The 15,952-nt window shown below is 51.1% G+C and overlaps 2 protein-coding genes across 2 annotated transcripts in view; both read left to right on the plus strand.

Moving 5' to 3' along the window:
- The window catches only part of LOC144670193 (putative RNA-binding protein EIF1AD), a 333,511-nt gene that overhangs the window by 214,329 nt on the left and 103,230 nt on the right, over positions 1 to 15,952 (plus strand). The window lies entirely within an intron of this gene.
- The window catches only part of ccs (copper chaperone for superoxide dismutase), a 28,596-nt gene that overhangs the window by 10,340 nt on the left and 2,304 nt on the right, over positions 1 to 15,952 (plus strand). The window contains exons 4-7 of the mRNA XM_078532672.1: positions 1,152 to 1,329; positions 2,683 to 2,743; positions 3,872 to 3,949; positions 14,660 to 14,763. Of these exons, the coding sequence (XP_078388798.1) occupies positions 1,152 to 1,329; positions 2,683 to 2,743; positions 3,872 to 3,949; positions 14,660 to 14,763 (421 nt within the window). The remainder of the gene's footprint in view (positions 1 to 1,151; positions 1,330 to 2,682; positions 2,744 to 3,871; positions 3,950 to 14,659; positions 14,764 to 15,952) is intronic.

The following is a 15,952-nucleotide window of genomic DNA, read 5'->3' on the forward strand; positions in this document are numbered from 1 at the left end:
GGGCTTTACTCTGTATCTAACCCCGTGCTGTACCTGTCCTGGGAGTGTTTGATGGAGACAGTGTAGAGGGGGCTTTACTCTGTATCTAACCCCGTGCTGTACCTGTCCTGGGAGTGTTTTATGGAGACAGTGTAGAGGGAGCTTTACTCTGTATCTAACCCCGTGCTGTACCTGCCCTGGGAGTGTTTGATGGGGACAGTGTAGAGGGGGCTTTACTCTGTATCTAACCCCGTGCTGTACCGGTCCTGGGAGTGTTTGATGGGGACAGTGTAGAGGGAGCTTTACTCTGTATCTAACCCCGTGCTGTATTTGCCCTGGGAGTGTTTGATGGGGAAGGTGTAGAGGGAGCTTTACTCTGTATCTAACCCCGTGTTGTACCTGCCCTGGGAGTGTTTGATGGGGACAGTGTAGAGGGAGCTTTACTCTGTATCTAACCCCGTGCTGTACCTGCCCTGGGAGTGTTTGATGGGGACAGTGTAGAGGGAGCTTTACTCTGTATCTAACCCCGTGCTGTACCTGCCCTGGGAGTGTTTGATGGGGACAGTATAGAGGGGGCTTTACTCTGTATCTAACCCCGTGCTGTACCTGCCCTGGGAGTGTTTGATGGGGACAGTGTAGAGGGGGCTTTACTCTGTATCTAACCCCGTGCTGTACCTGTCCTGGGAGTGTTTGATGGAGACAGTGTAGAGGGAGATTTACTCTGTATCTACCCCCGTGCTGTACCTGTCCTGGGAGTGTTTGATGGAGACAGTGTAGAGGGAGCTTTACTCTGTATCTAACCCTGTGCTGTACCTGTCCTGGGAGTGTTTGATGGGGACAGTAGAGGGAGCTTTACTCTGTATCTAACCCTGTGCTGTACCGGTCCTGGGAGTGTTTGATGGGGACAGTGTAGAGGGAGCTTTACTCTGTATCTAACCCCATGCTGTACTTGCCCTGGGAGTGTTTGATGGGGAAGGTGTAGAGGGAGCTTTACTCTGTATCTAACCCCGTGCTGTACCTGCCCTGGGAGTGTTTGATGGGGACAGTGTAGAGGGAGCTTTACTCTGTATCTAACCCCGTGCTGTACCTGCCCTGGGAGTGTTTGATGGGGACAGTGTAGAGGGAGCTTTACTCTGTATCTAACTCATGCCCACTTGCCCTTTTCTCCACAGAGGACCTGGGCGCTGCTGTGGCGATGCTGGGCCCAGAGGGCGTCATCAAGGGCGCAGTGCGATTCCTGCAGCTCTCGGAGAAGCAGTGCCTCATCGAGGGGACAATCGACGGACTGAAACCCGGCCTGCACGGCTTACATGTGCATGAATTCGGGGACCTGACCAGTTCCTGCCTCAGGTAGACTGTCGTCTGTGAGTGTGTGAGGGAGATAGTGAGGTGAGGTGCACAGATGGTGCGGGCGCCGCTTTACACCCACAACTGCCCACGCCCCCCTTCCCCACCATCTCTCTTTCCTCCCCTGTGTTGGGAGATGAGTGCCTGATTTTTTAGCGCCCTGGTCGATTCTCCAGCCTGGGCACGTGGTACTGGCTGGCTATTTGGCCAGGGCGGGCATCACGGGCCCAATTTTCTTCTCTGTCCGTTCTCAGGAGACGGGCGATGCTGGCGAGGCTGCCTGGCTGTTGCCCACCCCCTAACTGCCCCTTGGGAAGTTGGCAATGAGCCACTGCAGTGCCTGGGGCTGGCCACACATTGAGAATCCAAAGGGGTTTCCTAAAGCATTTCCGAGGGGCGGCCGTGAGGCAACATGGCTGGGTGTGTCAGGAGTCACATGAGCCCAGGGACCAGTTGGGAGTTTGCAACCTGATGTTTCTGCGGTCACTTCTACGATAACAGGCTTTCAGTTCCTGAATTGTTCCTCAAAACACAGATCAGATTCTCAAACCGATGTCCTGGGACTGTCTTTCACAACCTGGTTATCTCACTGGCAACTGCCAAATCGTTCATAGCAAGGTCCCATAAACATCAGTGACTCAGATCATCTGTTTTCGGTGACGTTGGGTGAGGGATAAATATTGGCCCCAGGACACCGGGGAGAACTCCCCCCTGCTCTTCTTCCAATAGTGGCCGTGGGATCTTTTACCCCCACCCAAGAGGGCACACGGGGCCTCGGTTTAATGTCTCATCCTGAAAGACGGCACCTCCAACAGTGCGGCACTCCCTAGGCGCTGACCCTCTGACAGTGCAGCACTCTCTCGGCGCTGACCCTCCGACAGTGCGGCGCTCCCTCAGCACTGACCCTCCGACAGGGCGGCGCTCCCTCAGCGCTGACCCTCCGACAGTGCGGCGCTCCCTCAGCGCTGACCCTCCGACAGTGCGGCGCTCCCTCAGTGCTGACCCTCCGACAGTGCGGCGCTCCCTCAGTGCTGACCCTCCGACAGTGCGGCGCTCCCTCAGCGCTGACCCTCCGACGGTGTGGCGCTCCCTCAGCACTGATCCTCCGACAGTGCGGCACTCCCTCAGCACTGACCCTCCGACAGTGCTGCGCTCCCTCAGCACTGACCCTCCGACAGTGCGGCGCTCCCTCAGCACTGACACTGGAAGTATAGTAGGGAACTCCACTCTCTGGAGAGAACTCAAACCCAGGTCCCTGTGACTCAGAGACGAGAGTGTGACTCACTGAGCTATGACTGAAGCCCCTTTGTGACATTCTCACCATGGATTAAAGCTTTGCATGTCATTCTTCCACAGTTGTGGCGACCACTACAACCCAGGAAAGAACAGGCACGGTGGGCCGGAGGACCCTGAACGGGTAAGCGAGGTCTGGCTGGCTCTGTGCCCACACAGGCTGTAGCTGTGAGGGTGACTGCACAGTATGTTTGGCGGAGGTTTCCATCATTCCCTTCCACCGGGAGCCTAGGTTGTCCAAACCGATCTTCCGTTTGGCCTGCAGGTTATAAACAATAGGAGCAATTCCCGTACCCTAGAGGATGGGAAATCCCCACAAAATAAATGGCCCCTGATGGGGGAAATTTCATGCAGGAAAGCAGTCGGATGGCAGGTATAAGAAATAGGAAAGTCGCACAGCACATTCTCCATTTGAGCACATTATTGGGGTGAATACAACCGCGTGCTGTACCTGTCCTGGGAGTGTTTGATGGGGACAGTGTAGAGGAAGCTTTACTCTGTATCTAACCCCGTGCTGTACCTGCCCTGGGAGTGTTTGATGGGGACAGTGTAGAGGGAGCTTTACTCTGTATCTAACCCCGTGCTGTACCTGTCCTGGGAGTGTTTGATGGGGACAGTGTAGAGGGAGATTTACTCTGTATCTAACCCCGTGCTGTACCTGCCCTGGGAGTGTTTGATGGGGACAGTGTAGAGGGGGATTTACTCTGTATGTAACCCCGTGCTGTACCTGTCCTGGGAGTATTTGATGGGGACAGTGTAGAGGGAGCTTTACTCTGTATCTACCCCCGTGCTGTGCCTGTCCTGGGAGTGTTTGATGGAGACAGTGTAGAGGGAGCTTTACTCTGTATCTAACCCCGTGCTGTACCTGTCCTGGGAGTGTTTGATGGGGACAGTGTAGAGGGAGCTTTACTCTGTATCTAACCCCATGCTGTACCTGTCCTGGGAGTGTTTGATGCGGACGGTGCAGAGGGAGCTTTACTCTGTATCTAACCCCGTGCTGTACCTGTCCTGGGAGTGTTTGATGGGAATGTTGTTGTTGAAATTCCCAGTCCTTTTCACACTCTGCCCCCCTCCACTTACATCGTTCCCTTCCTTGCTTTAACTCCCAGGACCATCCAATTCTGGGACTCCTCCCCTCCCCCTCCCAGGATCTTCCTTGAACCCCAAAAGCCCGGCTCCAATACACAACCGTTTCCCAAATTTTTGCCGTTTACTGGCCCTCGACATTTCCTCATCGGTGTCTCTCTTATAGCACGTCGGTGACCTGGGGAACATCCATGCGAACGAGGCCGGGAAAGCCAACTTCCGAATTCAGGACAGCCGCCTCAAGGTAAGGCAGCCGGCTGTCACCGCGGTGAGACGGCGCGCCGGGTGTGAGCCGAGAAAATTCACCCGAAACCATCTCCGATCCGGCTCACCGCCAAGATCGAGATATTCAAATTAACGCTAACCATTGTATTTTTTTTAATGGGATGTGGGTGTCGCCAGCATTTGTTGTCCATCCCTAATTGCCCTTGAACTGAGTGGCTGGCTAGGCCATTTCAGGGGGCAGTTAAGAGTCAACCACATGGCAGTGGGTCTCTAGTCACATGTAGGCCAGACCGGGTAAGGAGGGCAGATTTCCTTCCCTAAAGGGGCATTAGTGAACCGGATGGGTTTCTACGACATGGTCGCCGTCACTGAGACTAGCTTTCAATTCCAGATTTTATCAATAGAATTTAAATTCCCCCAGCGGCCGTGGTGGGGATTTGGACCCATGTCCCCAGAGCATTAGCCTGGGCCTCTGGATTACTAGCCCAGCCACCTTACCACTACGCCACCGTCTCCCCTTGTGGTGGTACCACACTCACCTCTGAGGCGGGAAGCTGGGGGTTCGAATCCCACTCGAGGCACTTGAGCACAAAATCCAGGCCGACACTCCCCCCCAGTGCCGGTACTGAGGGAGCGCCACACTGTCGGAGGTGCCGTCTTTCAGATGAGACCTTAAAGCAAGGCCCCGTCTGCCCTCTCAGGTGGATGTTAAAGCTCCCACGGCCGATATTTGGAAGAAGAGCAGAGGGGGAGTTTTACCCAATATCGTGGGGTTAATACTTCTCCTTCAAGCTACATCGCTGGTCATTATCTCCTTGCTGTTTGTGGTGAGCTTGCTGTGTGCAAATTGGCTGTCCTCTTTCCTAGATTACAACAATAACTGTTCATGGGCGGTAAAGCGCTTTGGAATGTCCTGAGGATGTTAAGGGTGCTACAGGAAAGCAAATTCTTTACTTTGTTCCTTCTTGGTTTGTACCGATGGGACTGGTATATAAATCTAAGGCGCCATTTTTTTCACTATAGACACCGCTAGTCAGACCACATCTAAAGCACTGGCCCAGTTTGGTCCCCACATATGGTGGGTGATATAGTGGCTTTGGAAAAAGTTCAGAGAAAAGCTGTGAGACCAATTTCTAGCTTAAAGAAGTTTAGTTCGGCAAATACACTTAAAGACCACAAGGTTGGCCTTTATGGCAAAGGGATTGGAGCACGAGAATAAGGAAGTCTTATTACAATTTTTTAAAAATTCATTTACAGATGTGGGCGTCGCTGGCTGGGCCCAGCATTCATTGCCCAACCCTAATTGCCCCTTGAGAAGGTGGGGGTGAGCTGCCTTCTTGAACCGCTGCAGCCCATGTGGTGTAGGTACACCCACCGTGCTGTTAGGGAGGGAGTTCCAAGATTTTGACCCAGCGACAGTGAAGGAACGGCCGATATATTTCCAAGTCAGGGCGGTGAGTGACTTGGAGGGGAACTTGCAGGTGGTGGTGTTCCCATGTGTCTGCTACCCTTGTATTCTGGATGGTAACAGTCGTGGGCTGTATGGGGCTTTGGTGAGACCACATCTGGAATAGGGGGTGCAGTTTTGTTCCCCACGTTTAAGAAAGGATGTACTTGTATTGGAGACAGTAGAGCAAAGGTTCACTAGATTGGTCCCTGGGATGAGGGGAGTTGACCAATAATGAGAGGCTGAGTAAATTGGGTCTATATTCTCTGGAGTTTAGAAGAATGAGAGGGGATCTTACTGAAACCTACAAGATTCTGAAGGGGCTTTGACAGGGTGGACGCTGAGAGATTGTTTCCTCTGGTCGGGGGAATCAAAAACACGGGGGCCCAGTCTCAGGATAAGGGGTCAATCATTTAGGACTGAGATGTGGAGAAATTTCTTCACTCAAACGGTTGTGAATCTTTGGAATTCTCTACCCCAGAGGGTTGTGGATGCTTCATCCCTGAATATATTTATGGCTGGGATAGATAGATTTTTGGTGTCTCAGGGAATCGAGGGATATGGGGGAGCGGGCGGGAAAGTGGAGTTGAAGCCCAAGATCAGCCATGATCGTATTGAATGGGGGAGCAGGCTCGAGGGGCTGAATGGTCCACTCCTGCAACTATTTCTTATGACTTTGGTCTGTTTATTTCAGAGCAGAGTAGAGATGACCTGAGAGAGGTCTAAAAAAAATAATTAAAGGGCTGGATAGTCTGTTATCATTATTGTGGGTCCTAGCTGAGATTGTCCTTGGTTAGGATCGATAGAGGTTGCTGGAGGCAGTAAACTTTAACTTTTAATATACCTCCTCCTAACATATGTACAGGTTAAGGCTTAGCACGAGGCTCCATATAGAACTATCTCTCAGCATACTCTGTTGTCCTGTGATCTTACATCACCGATGATGTAGACTCTGTTTACATTAACCCTTTACAATACACTTAGTTTGGGGGGGGTTGGTGTTGGCGGGGTGCCATTGAGAGATTAATACCAGTTTAACAGTTTGGAGAGGACCAGGGACTTGAGGTTTCAAGTGTGTAAGAGCAGCAATAGTCTGGATGTTGGACAGTTTCCCAGAGGCTCCGTGGAACGTGTTACTGGTGCTGACAGCCTGAGAGCTCTTGACCACTTCTGGGCTGGGCTCGAGATGGCATCATGTGGAAGGTAGGTATCTTTATAGATAACCTGGAGTCCAGGTGACTTACCGAAGGTGGGGGAGGGAGTTGGAGAGTAACTTTTTCCCTTATTCCCATTCTCAGATTCTCACACTCTCTTGGCTTAAGATCCCAACAATCAGCAATGATTTCATGGTCATCATTAAAAAGTCTGATGGTGACTGTGAAACCATTGCCGATTGTTGTAAAAACCCCATCTGGTTCACTAATGTCCCCTTTAGGGGAAGGAAATCTGCCGTCCTTACCCGGTCTGGGCCTACATGTGACTCCAGACCCCACAGCAAATGTGGTTGACTCTTAAATTAGGGGTGGGCAATACAATGCTGGCCTGGGCAGCAACGCCCTCATCCCATGAACGAATAGGGAAAAAAAGGGTCCTCAATTGTATCCTTAACCTTACGCACTGCCAACCGGGATAGGAACAGGAGGATGTCATTCATCCCTCAAGGCTGCTCCTCCCTCCATTCAGCAAGACCGGGGTTAATCTGTCTTCTAACTCATCTACCTAGCTCAGCTCCATCTCCCTCCAAGACTCTCGGCCCAATAAAATCGATCAAGTCTCCGTCTTGAAAAGCTGCGTAGTGTTACGATCTCAGGAGAGGCCAGTAAGGTTAATTTATTTTTATTTTAGAATCCGAAAATTCAGGTATTTACTTAAAGGATAAAGCCGCTCGGTTCACGGGTCAAATCAAAGGAATTTTAATGCACAAAAATCAAAGAACGTGAACGCTAATAACTTAATGGTCAGTTACCTTAAAGGTATTAAAAGTGCAATCAACATAGATGCTAACTGAACTTCTTCACTCCACTTTCCTTCTGCGCCCATTTGACATACACTCTCCCCCCAAGTAAACCCAAGTCAGATACTTACCAGAAATTAGAAGATTAACCACTTGGCTTTAATATGGTTTCAAAGAGTCAAGGCCTGTCCGCCATCTACAAGGCACAAGTCAGGAGTGTGATGGAATACTCCCCACTTGCCTGGATGAGTGCAGCTCCCACAACGCTCAAGAAGCAGCCGCTTGATTGGCTCCCCATCCACAAACATTCACTCCCTCCACCACCGACACACAGCAGCAGTGTGTGTACCACCTACAAGATGCACTGCGGGAATTCACCAAGGCTCCTTCGACAGCACCTTCCAAACCCACGACCACTACCATCTAGAAGGGCAAGGGCAGCAGGCGTATGGGAACACCACCACCTGCAAGTTCCCCTCCAAGCCACACACCATCCTGACTTGGAAATATATCGGCCGTTCCTTCACTGTCGCTGGGTCAAAATCCTGGAACTCCCTCCCTAACATCACCGTGGGTGTACCTACACCACAGGGACTGCAGCGGTTCAAGAAGGCGACTCACCACCACCTTCTCAAGGGCATTTAGGGATGGGCAATAAATGCTGGTCTAGCCAGTGACACCCACATCCCATGAATGAATTTTTAAAAATTGTAGATGAGCTGAGATTTCTTGTACCTTTCATTTAATTCCAGAAAGATTTTCCCTCCAAATCTCCTCCACCTGTCCCACTGTGGATTCCCAATTCAGCACAGGCTTAGCTAACTTCTTAAGCATAGCCACTTCGGTCAGAACTCTACTTTTTCTAATATGCTTTAACACTGGAGTTTTGCATCTCAAACTGTGTCTGTCTCTCTCTCTCTCTCTCTCCCCCTTCTCAAGGGGGGCAGAGAAGGTAGAAGTGGAGGAGCCTCAGCCTTTGCAATTGTCCGACAGACTCGAGGCTCTTGCGGCTTGTATGGATGAGAGTAGGGGCTGCAGGTGAATGAATGAACTGACCATGGCACTGTGGTACTGGTAGCCATTCAAGCGAGGGGAGTAAATAGGAATGTAGTGGTAGTAGGGGACAGTTTAGTCAGGGGGATAGACATAGTCCTCTGCAGCTCACAGCAGGAGTCCAGACGGCTGTGTAGCCTGCCTGGTGCTAGGCTATGGGACACCTGCCTGGGGCTGGAGAGGAATTAGCAGTGGGAGGGGGAGGATCCAGTGGTCATGGTCCATCTAGGTACCAATGACATAGATATAACTAGGAAAGAGTTTCTACTTAGGGAGTAAGAGAAGCTAGGGGGAATATTAAAAAGCAGAACCTCATAGGTAATAATCTCTGGATTACTACCTAAGCCACGAGCAAATTGGGGGTAGGGTTAATAAGATCACAGAGATGAATGCATGACTCAGAGACTGGTGTGGGGATTCATGGGGCGTTGGCACCAGTACTGAGGAAGTGGGAGCTGTACCATTGGGACAGTCTTCACCTGAACTGTGCTGGGACCAACGTTCTGGCGAGTCATATAACCGGGGTGATAGAGAGGGCTTTAAGCTAACTAAATATGAGAGAAGATGTGGTAAACCAAGGGAACCAACGAGGTAATAGAGCAGTGTAGCAGTTTAGCTAATGATAACCAGAGCATCGCAGGAAGAGACAAAGGGTCTTTCTTCTGTGGAATTTTCTTCCCCAGAAAGCAGTGGGTTAATTAATTTATCCAATGCTAAATTAAACAGATTTTTGATAGATAAGGGAGTCTAGGGTTACAGGGGTGGGGGCAGACAGATAAGTGGAGTTGAGACCACAACCAGATCAGTCATGATCTTATTGAATGGCGGAGCAGGCGCTGAAGGGCAGAATGGCCTACTCCTGCTCCTAAATCCTGTGCCAACGCTCTCGGCTTGGCGATCCCAGAAGTTCACCTTACTATTAGTGGAGTCCTTCAGTTAACAAGAGTTTTAAACTATTTTAGCCAGCACCCTGAATTTCAACTGAATTCTACTGGAAAGAGATGTTCCCTGTTCTGCAGCTGGTTTCTTTTCACAGAATTTTAACAGCACAGAAGGAGGCCATTCAGCCCACCGTGTCTACTCCAGCCCTCCAGATGAACATTATAACCAAGTGCCATTGCCCTGCCTTTTCCCTGTATCCTTACACATTGTTTCTATTCAAATAATCATCTAATGCCCTCTTGAATGCCACGATTGAACCTGCCTCCACCACACTTCCAGGCAGCGCATCCCAGACCCGAACCACTCCCTGCGTGAAAGAGTTTTTTCTCACGTCATGTTTGCTTCTTTTGCAAATCACTTTAAACCTGCGCCCCTCTCGTTCTTGATCCTTTTACGAGCGGGAACAGCTTCTCCTTATTGACTCTGTCCAGCCCTGCTCATGGTTTTGAACATCTCTAAGGGTTTGAACATCTCTTGAGTTTTAAACTCAAAAGGAACATGCTTGAAAAGATCCAGACACACTGAATCCGCTCGCCCCTATAATTAACTTCTTGTTGACTCTTATCCTATTGTTCATCTCCCAGATGATTGTGGGTCACATGGTAAGTTTCTGGAAACAAGGTGCTTTCCCAGAAGCCTTTCAGGTAAAGCCAGCTCTTAAAGAGACCATCACCCCAACATAAAACATAGGTTTCCCCCCCCCCCCCCCTAAAAGCACATGGGCTTTCACAACAGCAGAGAAGGAGGCCATTTGGCCCATGCTAGCTCTCTGTCGTGCAGTTTACCAGTCCCGTCTCCCTTCTCTATCTCTGCAAGTTTATTTCACATCCAATTTCCTTTTGAAATCGTTCATTATCTCCGCTTCCACCCCCTTCGTGGGCAGCGAGTTCCAGGTCATTACCACTCGCTGTGTAAAAAAAACTCTTCCTCACATCACTGCCCCCCCACCCTTCACCCAAAACCTTAAATTTGTGTCCCCTGCCCAGTCCTTGTCCCATCAGCCAATGGGAACAGCTTTCCTTTGTCTACCTTATCGAAACCTGTCATCGTCTTGCCCACCTCTATCAAATCCTCCCACCCCCCCTCAATCTCCTTTGCCCCAAGGAGAGCAACGCCAGCTTCTCCAACCCCTAACCCCATCTCTATGATCCCCTCATCCCTTGGGGACCATTCTGGTCAATCTCCTCCGCACCCTCTCAAAGAATGACAGTTGAATCTCCAGTTGAACCTTTTCAGGGAGTGAGTTCCAGATTTCCATAGCCCCTTGGTGTGGGAAAGGTTCTTCCTGATTTCGTTCCTGAATGACCTATCTCATATTTTGAGATTATGTTCCCTCACTTTAAATTTCCCTACCAGAGAAAATGATTTCTCCATATCCATCCTACCTTAATCCCATCATCATTTTGGACTCCTATATCTGCACATCTATCGAACCTCTAAGCTCATAAGGGGGTGCGGAAAAAGAGGGACCTGTGAATGTGCACAATTCATTGAATGTGGCAGGACAGGTTGAGAAACTGGTTAATACAGCATACAGTATCCTGGGCTCTATTAATGGGGGCATACAGTGCAAGAGCAAGGAGGTTATGTTAAACTTGTATACAACACCGATTCAGCCTCAGCTGGAGTATTATGTCCCCAGCTCTGGGCACCGCACTTTAGGAAGGATGTGAAGACATTAGAGAGGATGCAGAAAAGATTCACGAGAATGGTTCCAGGGATGAGCAACTTCAGTTATGAAGATAGATTGGAGAAGCTGGGACTGTTTTCCTTGGAAAAGAGGAGGCTGAGAGGAGATTTGACAAGAGGTGTCCAAAACCGTGAGGGGTCTGGACAGAGTCGGTAGGGGGGGGAAACAGTTCCCATTGGCGGAAAGATTGAGAACGAGAGGGGCACGGATATAAGGTGCTTGACAAAAGAAGCAATAGAGACAGGAGGAGAAACTTCTTCACGCGGCGAGTGGTTAGGATCTGGAATGCACGGCCTGAGAGTGCGGTGGAGACAGTTCAGTTGAGGCTTTCAAAAGGGAATTCAATCATTAACTGAAGAGAAAACATTTGAAGGGGTAGTGGTGGGATTAGCTGAGGTGCTCTCACGGAGGGCCAGCACTGACACGATGGGCCGAGCAGCCTCCTCTATGATCCTGTAAGACAGGTTGACACCAGAACCCCTGTTCTTTCTCAAAGAACACTTTGCTTCGGTTGCAAACTTGCCCCCTTCCATTTTTTGTGAGAGGTTTTCAAGAGGTGCCCCTCTTCACCCCACCCCTGCCTGCCAGAAGGTTGTGGGTCTGTGTCCTTCTCTATCTCTGGAGCCCATAACCCCGGCCAGCGCTCCCAGTGCTGTACAGGAAGTACGTAACCCCGTGGGGTGGGTGGCGCCGGAGCAGTCTGCTCTGGAAAAAGGGGCAGAGGCACAGAGGAGGGCTTCAGCAGTAGGCGAGTTGAAGTGAGGTGGGCCAGCCTTCCCACACGCTGAGGAGGAAGACCAGTCCGGGAGATTGCATCCTGTTTGTGGTCACAAGGGTGTTGCAAAAGGAAGCAGGTGATGCCCAGGCCGTTAAAGCAGTTGGTGAGCTGTTTGTTCACAGGCATCCCAGGAGTGGGTCAGATGTTGGGGTTAATATCTGGTTGGGCGGTGGGGGCAGTGCGGTGTTTGGGGTGATTAGGGGTTCCAGTTTACAAGTGGAGAGAATGAAAAGTCCCCTCCTAGCGCCCCCCCCCATTAATGTCAATTACATCGTTAAGGTTTGTTAATGTCAATTACATTGTTACGGTTAAGTTGATGGGTATCGATTGTCTTTGAGCACGTATAAGTAGGGGATACAGCCTTGAGGAGCCTGTATTCCATGTGTACACAGATTGCGTGAGGTTGCAGCCCCTCTTCGACTATTTGAGGGGGCTGAGGAGGGAGGAGGACCTCCTCGTAAGCGTGCTCCTGGGCTAGGCCAAGGTGGCCATCAATAGGTCCAAAGCAGCAGGCAGTTGAGGGGGTTGTCTAAGCCGACTGTGTGCCCCCTCTTCTGCAGCTACGTCCATAGCCGGGTTGCCCTGGAGAGGCAGCGCACGGCGTCTGCTGGTACGCTAGCGGCCTACCGGGGATTGGTAGGCACCATGGGGCTAGGGTGCATCATCACCACCCCCCACCCCCCCCCACCCCGGGCATGATATTTTGGCTTAGTCAGTTAAGTTTCTTTTGATTTTTGTTACAATGCCCCATTAGGGGCTTTCATCCCCTCTCATTTATTGATTTTTGTTTAATTTTTTGATTTTTTTTTTTGTTTTACTAAAGACAGCATAAATAGGGGATAAGGCCTTGAGGAGTCTGTGTTCCCTGCGTACAGAGATTGGGTCAGGTTGCAGCCCCTTTTCGCCTACTTCAGGGGGTTGCTCCTCAAATTTTGGTCGTACTTAAGCCCCATGCTCCTGATCTTTGGCGGCCCGGTGTAGAGTGGGGGCAGGCAGATTGGAGGACCTCCTCGTGGTTCTGCTTTTGGGTTCCTGGCCAAGGTGGCCAATAACAGGTCCAGGCAGCAAGCCGTGTAGTGGGTGGTTCAGTCTGTCTGTCTGCCCCTCTTCCGCGGCTATGTTCACGCTTGCGTGTCCCTAGAGAGGGAGCATGCAGTGTCCACCGGTACAATAGAGGCCTTGCGCGAACTGTGGGCACAGCGGGGGCTGGAGTGCATCATCATCATCCCCGGGAATGTCATTTTAATTTAATTTGTTAAGTTTCCTTTAAAGTTTTTTTTGTTTCTACAGTGCCCCTTTAAGGGGACGTCAATTTGTTTAATTTGTTAATTAATTTATTTTGGGTTTTAAAAGAGTATAAATAGGGGATAGCTGGGACACTGGGTTGAGTGGGAAGAGAGCTGTAAGACTGAACAAGTCAATAAACTCCCTCAATAAAGAAAAGCTCTGTATGTCTTGGTTTTGGCTTGGTTGAGGCAAATAGTGTAGATACATTTGAGGGGGCAGCTGGATAAACACACGAGGGAGAAAGGAATGGAAGGATATGGTGATTGGGGAAGGGGGGGAGATGAAGAGGTTGTGGGAGGATGCTCATGTGGAGGAGAAACACTGGCACAGGGCAGATGGGCTGAATGGCCTGTTCCTATGCTGGAAGCACAAATTCAGAGCGATTGAATAACTTGGAGAGTCTTATTGGAAATTGGCTTGGGAGAGATATACCTACTTCAAATTGTTATCATGTTACATGGTGCAAGACTCCAGCCCACATAAAATAGCACTCCCTCTGATTCTATGTGCTTTAAGCACGTGAGATCACCGGTTGTGTAGTAAGACTAGCAGGAAGCATCTGAAAACTCTCACAGCTCCTGCCTCGAGCAGCTTTCACGTCCCACGTTGTTAACTACTGCTCCCTCGTGCGCAGTCCCGCCCACACTCAATCCTGCTCTCGATCGCACTCATCCGCGCTCTGTCCAGGAGTCGCTGCGCATAAAGAAATATTTTTTATGTCCCGTATCCGCTCCTTGTACCTTGGGGAGACCAAACGCAGATTGGGTGACTGCTTTGCAGTGAACACCTCCGTTCAGTCCGCCAGCTTGACTCCAATCTCCCGGCGGCCTGCCATTTTAATTCTCCACCTTGCTCTCACACTGACATCTCTGTCCTCGGCCTGCTCTCTATCCCGGTGAAGCGCAATGTAAGCTGGAGGACCAGCACCTCACCTTCCGATTAGGCAACTTTACAGCCTTCCGGACTCCACGTTGAACTCAGCCATTTCCGACTGTAATCGCTGCTCCATTTTGTTTCCATTTCTTTGCTTGTTACTGTTTTTATTTTTCTCTCTTGCAGACAGCAGCCCGTGAGCTCCAACCACACCTTTTGTCTCTCCTCTTGCCCCGTTTCCATCCCCTTTGGCCCTGTCACGCTAAGCCTTCTCTCACTCACTCTCTGTCCTCCACCCGATCACAGATCTTCCTTTGGTCCTTGTCCCGCCCACCCCTTCCTCAAAACCGACCACGTCTCCAACTTTTCCCCCAGTTCTGATGCAAGGTCACAGACCCTCTCCGCAGATGCTACCGTAACTGCCTGAGTGTTTCCAGCATTTTCTTTCTTCGTTTCAGGCTCCCGGCGTCTGCTTTTCGAGGCGCAATCTGTGTTTTCCTCTTTTCCACACTCTGGGTCTCCCTCTCACTCACCCCGAGGCGAAATTCGATCCACTACTTTGGCTCGGGGCCTCGGTGAGGGAATGGTACTGGAAGGTCTTGGTGGATGGGTCTATTGGCACAAGGGTGTTGACCCGTGGTGGGAGCGGTGTGACACTTGAACCGTCCGTCCGTCACTGACTCTGCCCCTCCCTTTCCCCGGCAGGTCTGGGATATCATAGGCCGATCGGTGGTGGTCGACAGCGGCGAGGATGACTTGGGCAGAGGTGACCACCCTCTGTCCCGGACCACGGGCAACTCGGGAGACCGGTAGGCCGATGGTGTGGGGGTGGGGGGAGGAAACAGTTTCTCTCTCTCTCTCTCTGCACCCATGGTGCATGGAGACGGCTGGTCAGTTGGCACCAAACTCCCTCAGAGACCCAGGGGCTTGGGCCGGTGCGCGGTGACACGCACACAGCGTGGGGAGGCCGGGGCTGGACTAGGGCTGGCCAGCGGGGTCTGGCTCCAGCTTGCTGCCAGTTCCTCCATCTTGGTCGGCCGGGCCAGGAAGCGACCAGGCCCGGCTGTTAGAAAGGCTTAAAGGGTTAATATACGAGGACTGACTGGCTTGTGTTGCCCTGAGCTTGGTGGGTAAGGCAGTAAAAAAAATATTACAGGGATTCCATAGGAGTCGATAGAGAGAAACTATCTCCTCTGGTGGGGGTTGGGGGCAGGGGCTAGTCCAGTACCACGGGGCCTAACCTTAAAGTCAGAGCTGGGCTGATGTCAGGAAGGGCTTCACACTAAGGGGAGTCGGAATTGGGAACTCTCTTCCCAGCGCTCTCCTTGCAAACATGGCCGTGGATGTCAGGTGTCAACATTCAAGGCTGCAATGGGTAGATTGTTGTTGGGCAAGACTATTGCCAGATATGGGGAAAGTAAATACTGTGGCTGTAAGAACAGGTCGGAGGCTGGGAATTCTGCGGGTTAACCCACCTCCCGTTCTCCCCCCCGCCGCCCCCCCCAAAGCCTGTCCACAAGGCACAAGTCAGGAGTGTGATGGAATACTCTCTACTTGCCTGGATGAGTGCAGCTCCCACAACACTCAACAAGCTCGACACCGTCCAGGACAAAGCAGCCCCACTTGACTGGCACCACATCCAGCACCTTAAATATTCACTCCCTCCACCATCGTCGCACAGTAGGAGATCTACTCTGTATCTAACCCCGTGTTTACCTGCCCTGGGAGTGTTGATGGGGACACTGTAGAGGGAGCTTTACTCTGTACCTAATCCCATGCTGTACGTGTCCTGGGAGTGTTTGATGGGGACAGTGTAGAGGGAGCTTTACTCTGTACCTAACCCCGTGCTGTACCTGTCCTGGGAGTGTTTGATGGGGACAGAATAGAGGGAGCTTTACTCCGTATCTAACCCCGTGCTGTACCTGTCCTGGGAGTGTTTGATGGGGACAGTGTAGAGGGAGCTTTACTCTGTATCTAACCCCGTGCTGTACCTGTCCT

Source organism: Cetorhinus maximus, chromosome 31 (assembly GCF_964194155.1).
Source record: "Cetorhinus maximus chromosome 31, sCetMax3.hap1.1, whole genome shotgun sequence".
Classification (NCBI taxonomy): Eukaryota; Metazoa; Chordata; class Chondrichthyes; order Lamniformes; family Cetorhinidae; genus Cetorhinus; species Cetorhinus maximus.